Below are 9,250 nucleotides of genomic sequence, written 5' to 3' on the forward strand. Positions count from 1 at the left end.
GGGTATGTACCTTGCTCAAGGGTACTACAGCTGGAGGTGGGAATTCAATCTGCAACCTTTGTGTCCAAAGGCAGCAGCTTTAACCACGACACTACCAGCTGTCCCTAAATCTATGAATCATGCTGATGACACCTGAACACTTACATCTACCTGTTAAGAGTTATGATGATCCCTAACAGGGGAATAATCCAGCTCACTTGTACATCTCCACCTTAATGCGCATTCTATCGCAAGAAAGTGGTTGAAAAGTGTGCTCAAATCCAGCCCGGTGTATGTCAGCTGTGTCATGGCCTGTCTTGTGCCAGCGTGCCCGGGGTTGCGAAATGTGGCATGTGTCTGCAGAGGCGAGGAATGACTAAATGAACTGACAGGTGCTCGGGTCCTTGCGCCGATAGCCTGGGGACACTGGCAGCGGGAGGCGGCTGTGTTTTTAACCACCTTCCCCCCCCCTTTGTTCTTGATCATGTGCAGAACTAAACTAACAGAAAGCAAAAGGTGCCCTCTCTGTGTTGCGCAAGCAGGCACGAAATGTTCCTTGAGCAAAAATGGCTTTGCATCAACTATCTGCTAACATGTACAACATATACTGTCACTGGGGCTTTGTGGAAAGTCATCATGCTTAGACAAGCAACAGGGTGAAAATGCATGTGAGGCACATGTTTTTTTATTATACAATAGGCATGGCATCCTTCACTGCTTTACAGCGGCATTTATTTTAATATTATAACAAGCTTTGTAATAAACTAGTCTCCTTGAGCTTGAGGAACATCATTAATCAAGCACCTGACATTACATTTCAACACTTCATGGAGATGATTATTGTTATTTATAAATTGAGGAATTTAGGTGGGAGATCTGGCGATTCATAGCCACGAGCAATAGACAGATTGCAAAGCAGGGAGTCGCTGTGTCATCAGTACACGAGGTGGTACTATGCACAGGTTGCATGGTGGGTTTCAGACCAAACCTTCAAAGCATGGGTGTCTTTAGTGCCAGTGTGTGTACTCGTGCACACAGCTCGTTTTGGCTGTGTTTTGGCTTGAGCACAACAGAACACAACAGCTGGGCCGGTGGTGACCCTAGATTTAACTAGAATTATCATCATACCTACCCTACCCTTATTTTCACTGATTGATTATCAATAACTGCTTGTCCAATACAAAGTCACAGTAGTCTAGAAGCAATTCGCTGTCACCAGTTCACCTGAAACACACGTCGTCAGATGTGGGAGGAAACCAGACCAAGCAGAGTAAAGCCACAGAGAGAACACAGAGAGAACATGCGGACTCCACACAGAGTGAGCCATATTCAAGTCTACATCTGAACTCTGAAACGAGGAGCTCCGGGGTACCAGCACTATCTTCTGTGCCACCGTGACACCCACAGCCTTATTTACTAATTAAAAATCATTTTATTTTGTGCAGTCCTTCACTAGTATCTCAGGTAGTTTCTAAATATGTCACATAGCAGGAATCCCCCTGCTGTAAACACATTAGACTTAAAAACCAACTCCTCATATGTTGTATGTGTATTAAATGTTTAGTATGCTGAAATTAGGTGACAATTTTTAACAATTAAGGGGAGATTTAATTAATGCACTAATTGTATAGGGAACACTTGTTTAATTTCATCAGCCCTATAATACACCCGGGGGCACGGTGGCGCAGCAATCTTGGCCGGATCCTGCTCTCTAGTGGGTCTGGGGTTCGAGTCTTGCTTGGAGTGCCTTGTGGCGGACTGGTGTCCGGTCTGGGGTGTGTCTCCTTCAGTTTTGTGCCCTGTGTTGCCGGGTTAGGCTCTGGCTTGCTGCAACCCCGCTAGGGACAAGCGGCTTCAGTGCGTGTGTGCGTGCGTGCGTGTGTGTGTGTATAATACACCTTCAATGAGCCGAACCATGTACCTTTCAAGGAGAGTTCCAGTAGGAGTTTGCAGACTGTGGGGCCTGAGCAGAGTGATTTCCCCATGTTTTCAGGTCTGGCACGTTGTTCTCCAGATATCCAAACAGATCTGGAGGTATTTGCTATAAAGGCCAAGGTGCAGGGAGACCTGATGATTCCACATTGCCCTCAATTTATCACTGTCCCCACTCCGAGCCCTTTGCTTGAGTTGACACCTGACTGCCTTATCGGGCAGGAAATCACACCAAGGTTGTTTTTACACAAGGCACACACAGCTTCTTCAAAGTGGTCAAATGAGTTCTGCTTTTACTGCCTCGCTCAGTGCTGCGTTTGACCCCGTACTTGTCGGCGAAGAAGCGGTTCATGCAGTTTCAAACAGGAAAAGAGAAGTTGCAGTACGAAACTTTAATTGCGAGTAATTCGTATTTGTGGAGAGGCAGTGAAAAAAAAGACAGTTTTCCAAAAAAAGTAGTGTTGTAGTTTGCATTTAAAAAAGAGGTGTTATAGCAGCGGGGGGGGGGGCGCGGTGGTGCAGTGGGTTGGACCACAGTCCTGCTCTCTGGTGGGTCTGGGGTTCGAGTCCCGCTTGGGGTGCCTTGCGATGGACTGGCGTCCCGTCCTGGGTGTGTCCCCTCCCCCTCCGGCCTTACGCCCTGTGTTGCTGGGTTAGGCTCCGGTTCCCCCGCGACCTTGTATGGGACAAGCGGTTCTGAAAATATGTGTGTGTGTGTGTGTGTGTGTGTGTGTGTGTGTGTGTGTGTGTGTGTTATAGCAGCATGTTAGCAGCACCTATGAGCGGTTAAGGCACCAACTGGCCTTCCCTCCAGTATCAACTAATGGCAATTGGAGTTACAAGTGTTCCTGAACTCTTGAGGACTGCAGGGAGTGTTGTTCTGGTGGTTTGGAGGGAAGTGAGTTTGGAGTCTCTCCAGTGGAGTCTGAGAGTGCAGCGTGTGTGTGTGTGTGTGTGTGTGTGTGTGTGTGTGTGTGTGTGTGAGAGCATTTGTGTCAGAATCCAGAGTGCTGATTCAGAGCTCTTGTGCAAGTGGCCTACAGTCATGCTTCCTTCTGAGGCTCCCCCCCCCAAAACTCATTTTCATTTTCTCTCTCTCTCTCTTTTCTGTAGGTGTGTTTTCAAGAGCGATACTCAGAATCCTGAGGAGGTCCCTCAGTGCAGTGTAGCTCTGTGAGTCACACCAGCACAGGACCTTGAGCTTGCAGCAGCCGCAGAGACTCGCTTGACTGGATCCAGCCGGCAGGAGCCTTTAAAGACATCTACAGCTGCTGCACATCTGAGCCTACCTGTCCCAGAGCAGAGTCTACTTTACTTGCCTTTCTTCTACTTCAAACCTGAAGGAAACACCTTGAGGGTTTACGCCAAAGAATACAGTTAAAAGACGACTTACAGATTCTACAGAACCTTTGGACCGGACGGTTGACCTCCATCGACGCCAGCGCCATGTGTCACGTGATCGTGACGTGCCGCTCCATGCTGTGGACCCTGCTCAGCATCATGGTGGCTTTCACCGAGCTCATCGCCTTCATGAGCATCGACTGGCTGCTGGGCTCCCCCCGCAGCCCGGACCCCAACATTGGTTCACACGGCTCGCTGGAGCCCTACCGGCCCACGCTGGGTTTGTATGGTCGCTGCATCCAGATCTCAGGAACGTTCCGGGGCATTCAGTGCGGACCCTACGCATCGCACTTCGGGGAGATCGCCAGCGGCTTCTGGCAAGCTGCTGTCATATTCTTATCTGTGGGCATCTTGCTGCTGAGTGCTGTGGCCTTCATGTCCGTCTTCACCATGTGCTTCCAAAGCATCATGAAAAAGAGCATCTTCAATGTCTGTGGTCTGCTGCAGGGCATTGCAGGTAAGGATGCTGCGTGGAGTCTTGCTCCCTCCTACTTTTAATATTGTTTTTCCCAACAATTTTATAGCAGTGTTAATTTCACACTCTTATACTGAAGAGGGAAAATTAAGCCTGCAGAGCTTTATATTTTGGTCACTTTTAGTGTCTTAAAAACAAAATAAGCCACAGGATGTGAGCTCTCCAGCAGACTTTGGTCAGGTCTGTGAAAGCCCTGCCTCTGGGGAACGACAAGGCGAACTTCTGTTGTTGTTCAGATTGTTTGTATGTTTTGTTTGTTTTGCAAGAGCGCCACTGCTTGCGTTGTCGATGTCCTTTCGGCGCTGACCTGCGTGTAGTCCGACACAGCTGGGCATGCAGAACCTCACAGATGTTGGCCGAGCAAGAAAAAGAAGAGGCGCACTTTTAGAAAAGACACTTTAGGAGGGGCCATATGAGCAGCCCAGCTGTAGACCTGAAGGCTCGCCCTTGCCACTCTTTTTAAGCAGATCCATATGAATGAGTTTCACTTGGTTCCATTCACTGAAATATGGACCCCAGAGGAGAGCGCAGTGTTAATGAGGACAAGTGGACCGTTACCCCGAGGTCAGTGCCTAATGAAGCCATTGTCCCAGCAACAGTTCTGGCCGTATTTCATCTATGTGCCCACGTGTCAGTGGTCCCCTCTTATGGTAGCTGTTGTCGTGGGAACGGCAGTAGCTGTAGTGCATTTGTGCCATGTGCCATGTGCAAATGTGTCAGCCAGTGCCGGAAAATAGGGGAGGGGCTGATCTGTGGTTTATGGCAGCCTTCAGCGGCTTCGGGTCCTGATGTAAAAACAGTCCAGCTGGATGGGCCGCCAGCTCCGGAGAAGAGAAGACCAGAGTTTCCCACTGAGAGAAGGCAGGGAGGGGGGCGGCTGATGGATGAGCGCTGCCTTCTCGTTTGCTGGCCATGAAGAGGGACATTGTTTGGAAAGGGGGACACTTGAAGTTTCTTGCTTACTTTTTTTTTTTTCATGATTTGTAACAACACCGTTCATTTCTTCCAGAAGGGGTAATTAAAGGGACTCACATTTACACTCAGTCACTCAAGCATTGGATGAAGAAGTTGTGGGAAGTCAGTAATATAGGTTTAATGTAATCTGCAGCTACTAGTGCAGGAGACTATTAAAGTACAGCCCCTGACTCTAAGGTTTCAGGTTTGGGCAGAGGTGGGATATGTTATACAGGTGGATACCCTGGTGGGGGTGCGGCGGCACAGTGGGTTGGACCGGGTCCTGCTCTCCAGTGGGTCTGGGGTTCGAGTCCCACTTGGGGTGCCTTGCAATGGACTGGCGTCCCGTCCTGGGTGTGTCCCCTCCCTCTCCGGCCTTACGCCCTAAGTTGCCGGGTAGGCTCCGGTTCACCGCGACCCTGTATGGGACAAGCGGTTCAGAAAGTGTGTGTGTGTGTGTGTGTGTGTGTGTGTGTGTGTGTGTGGATACCCTGTCAGTGGGGGTAGGGCTGGTTATTTAGCTATGGAGGCAAGCCTGGGGCGAAGGCAGGCTTCACTAATGTCTGAACTGTGACCCTGAGAACCCAGTTGGTATTTGACCTCTCGACTTGAACTTTGACCTTTGTGACTAGCCCATAGACACAGCAGGGGCTGTATTCTGGACCTCAGGTAATTATCTAAGGGCAGGGGGTGTCTCCTGTTCACGGTTTTTTTTTTTTTTTTTCCCCCCAGAAAACCTAATCATCTATTGTTGCAGCACATTCTCAGGTGCTACTATTACCGCTACTTTTTATTAACGATATTAATACACAAACTGGACGGATAAGCCAGCGCCGCTTTTGTAGTTCAACATTTTCAAACTTCTTTTGTGAAGTCCTTTGTGCTTCTATATCTGTAGCTCAAAATCTGGTGACACAGTGGTGGCATTCTGAGGTGTCTTTTGGGATGTTCTTATCCAGGTCAAAGTGTAATGTGTTTTATCGAATGTTTGAGGGTAGAGCTACGCATTACTGTTTTCAAGCTGAAGTAAAATCAGGTAAATGTGTCCATCGTGCCCTTCTGAAAAGGTTATGATATATGATGATGGAGATGAAACATACATGTTGCTTTCTCTCTCACTGAAGTTTAACTTGGCCACTTAATGTGGATGCAGATAGATTTCGGCTCCACAGGTCCGTGGAAAACGGAGTTGCTTTGGCACAAGGAGACTGGGTTTGTTTATTGTTTGCTTTTTTCCTTGTGTTACATTGTTCTCACCTCCTGCTTAGCCAAGGGGGGGTACCAGACGACCCCCACCTCCTCTGCGTGCCCAGTCTGCCGACCTAAAGGCGACAGGGCTGAAAGCTCCTCCCAAGGCAGCCTGGCACTGTGCCCAGCCATGGGGAAGACCCAGCATGCTGGTGAAACCCAACACCTGGGTTCACGTGCTGCTCGTGGCCCCTTGCTCCCTACCTTCTCTGGACCTCCTTATCTGTGGAGAAACAGGCACCTAAACCTGGTCACAGGACTGATTGCAGTCAGTCTCTTGTTTTTCTTAGGCGTCTGGAGCAGGAAGAGTTTGGTGAGGACAGAGAAATACTTAATTTTCCCAGATGATAGCAAACGTTTCCATCTTTGACCAGAGCTTCTGTCCCTGAAGTCGGCTGCTCAGACGCAGAGCCTCCACTGCTTTCCACACACATGGTGTGTCCATCTCGCCTTGTGTTACACAATGTCTTTCGCAGGCATCTGTCAGTCATTAACCAAACTGTTGAACATTCTTCCATGTTTTCTGCTCTGGTCAGGGCTCCCTGATCCTGTGGACCGATTTGGAGATGCAGATACTGTGGACTTAAAAACCATTCAGGTGCTCAGCAGTGCTTGCTCAGCTCGGCTGTAGATCAGGTGTATACCAAGGAGTATGTGCTGACCAGTCTCAAATATAGGGTGGGAGAGGTCTTTTAGGGGGGAACAACATGACAACTGTGCAAATGTGCCAGTATATGAGTACAAGCATCTGCTCACCTCGCCGCAAAGAACTGCTCATTCATACAGCGAGAACAATCAAAAACAGCAAACAGGAAAGTGTTACTGTGACACTGCAGTTCGCTCTCCTCCTTTATCCAGAGAGGATGTGCTTGCAATGAACTGAGTTTGTGACACTAATATTATCCTGTTTTTTCACATTTAACATTTAAGGGGCCTTTCCTCCGTTTCACATCTCACCTTTCATGGGTAATGACAGGAAATAGTGCTCGTGGCTTGGAATGGGCACGGTGTCAAAGGGAAGTACTTCCTGTTGTTCGGCACAGCTTCCCTGGCTCTCGTTGGACACAGAGCGCAAGGCTGGACGCATGCATCCGGGCCAGTGGGAAGGGGACTTTTTGGTCCTCCTTTGTCCGAGATGCTTCCGCGGATGTCGAGTTATTCCGGGCTTTGGAAACACGGAAAGATCTCCTATGCTAGCGCTGTCTAGTCCTTGAGGTTGACTTTTCATGGGAGGCGCACGTCTTCTGTGTCGCTTTGAGCTGCATCAAAGTTTTAGGCATCAATGGGAAGGATCGCTGTTGGGGATCTGCAGCAAACCCTAAGTGCTTTTTAACCCATGTGGTTTTGTAGGCAAACTGGTGTTCTGCTGAAAGTAAACAATTGCACACTGATGTATCCAGAGTGCATCTTCTCTGTCCCATTCATTAAGGTGTCTTGTGCCACATGAAACCCAGAATTGAAACCAAATAAAAGGAGAGTTTAAATGCTTTCTCAATTATAATGATGAGCACTGAAACATAGGGCTCTGTTTACATTCCTTCCTGGGATAATGTGCACGGGGAGCCGTGGTGTCCCTCCTGCCTCTGTTCACCTCCTCATAACTTTGGTCCCCCTGCTCCCTCTGGGGAATGTCTCTGTCTGGAGTCTCCAGCTACCACCAGGCCCCCAGCGGCTATAGCGCAGTTAACCCTTTGCTTTCCAAATACCGCCTACCACTATTTCCCCCAGCGACTGATTTCAAAGACTTCAGTCGATGGCCTCTTGCCATCCTCTACAGAATTGGTCCATAGAATCGGTCCTCCAAAGTCTTCAGACTGCTGCATGGAGATGTAAATTGTACCACCACTGCACTGGGGCAGCCTGGGTAATAGCCTTCAGTTTATTTAATTACACTGTAGTCTACAGATGATTGTATTGTTCAAGTGGGTGTGGTGGCGCAGTGGGTTGGACCAGGTCCTGCTCTCCAGTGGGTCTGCGGTTCAAGTCCCACTTGGGGTGCCTTGCGGCGGACTGGTGTCCCGTCCTGGGTGTGTCTCCTCCCCCTCCGGCCTTGCGCCCTGTGTTGCCGGGTAGGCTCTGGTTCCCCGCGACCCCGTATGGGACAAGCGGTGAAAATGTGTGTGTGTATTGTTCAAGTGAAGTAGATGTGGATTGAGTGTTGAACACCTGTTTAAACTGAGCTGAGTACTTCTACAGATTGTAAGTTAGTGCCAGAGCCTTAGGTCATCTGATTTTCTTACAACAGCCATGCCAGTTAGGAGGCCAAGTGCAAGAACAATAATGACTCACTCATCTCAGGCAAGAAGTGAGTTCATCTTTGGCCCGCAAATGCTCCCGAGCTATTAGTGAACGACGAAATGCGCAAACCAATTTACCCGCTTCCTAGTGCCGGGCTGTTTACTGGACCAGAAGAGTCTCAAAGCTCTGGAGCTGACCTCCTGTTGGGGCCATGGGATGCTGAACTGCCCATTGCCTCCAGTAATTGTCTAGAGGTTGGGGCCAAAAGACACGTGGATGGAATCTTTAACCCAGATTTCATTTCCGGAGATTCTAATGCATTTTTGGTCATTGTTTCTGGGCTTAGAGCAGAGGAAGGCCAGATGCAGCATTTTGCTGAGATTTGTTCTCCCCTTCAGATCAGAACCATGTTTTCTGGGTGAACTGAGGGGACGAACCCTTGTCTAATTCTATTCTTTCAGTCTTTTCCACACTTTCACGCTGGAGCTCAGCAGAATGTGAGCTACTGTCACACAGTGGCTGATTCACTTGCAAACATTTTACTGCTGCATTCTTGCAGAGCTTGACGTCAATAAACACTTCACAGAAGCAAACAGGAAGATTATTTCTCTTTCTAAAAATGTGTCATATCTGATTCACTATTTGCCTAGTGGACACACTCACTGAGACCGACCTATTTTGTGGGCAGTTTCCCAGATTACTCACCGTTTTTGCTACCAGCTGGTTAACACGGCTGTGTAACGGAGTACAGCATAAGCAGCCGTCTATCAGGAGACAGACATTGGGTGTATAAAAGAAATTAAATTGTGAGCTGATTTTCTGCCACCTCCTCATATCAAGCCAGGCACAGTATTCTAATTTCTGGTCTTGGTTATTCACCTCCTGCTGTCCATTAGGTGCCCGCTTACTGTCTAATAATGACGGACTTAGATGTAAGAATCTCAGAAGAACTTAGTGCCCAACAGTTCTAAAACCACCCTTCACTCATGGTTATGGTTATAAAGAGAACACTAAAGATCTGAG

At 48.5% G+C, this 9,250-nt stretch overlaps 1 protein-coding gene across 1 annotated transcript in view; it reads left to right on the top strand.

The window, feature by feature from the left end:
* Nucleotides 1–9,250, top strand: part of LOC108938576 (LHFPL tetraspan subfamily member 2a protein-like) — a 43,665-nt gene that overhangs the window by 29,616 nt on the left and 4,799 nt on the right. Inside the window, exon 3 of the mRNA XM_018759227.2 lies at nucleotides 3,025–3,769. Within this exon, the coding sequence (XP_018614743.1) occupies nucleotides 3,358–3,769 (412 nt within the window). The 5' untranslated portion in view covers nucleotides 3,025–3,357. The remainder of the gene's footprint in view (nucleotides 1–3,024; nucleotides 3,770–9,250) is intronic.

This window comes from Scleropages formosus, chromosome 17 (genome assembly GCF_900964775.1).
Source record: "Scleropages formosus chromosome 17, fSclFor1.1, whole genome shotgun sequence".
NCBI classification, from domain to species: Eukaryota; Metazoa; Chordata; class Actinopteri; order Osteoglossiformes; family Osteoglossidae; genus Scleropages; species Scleropages formosus.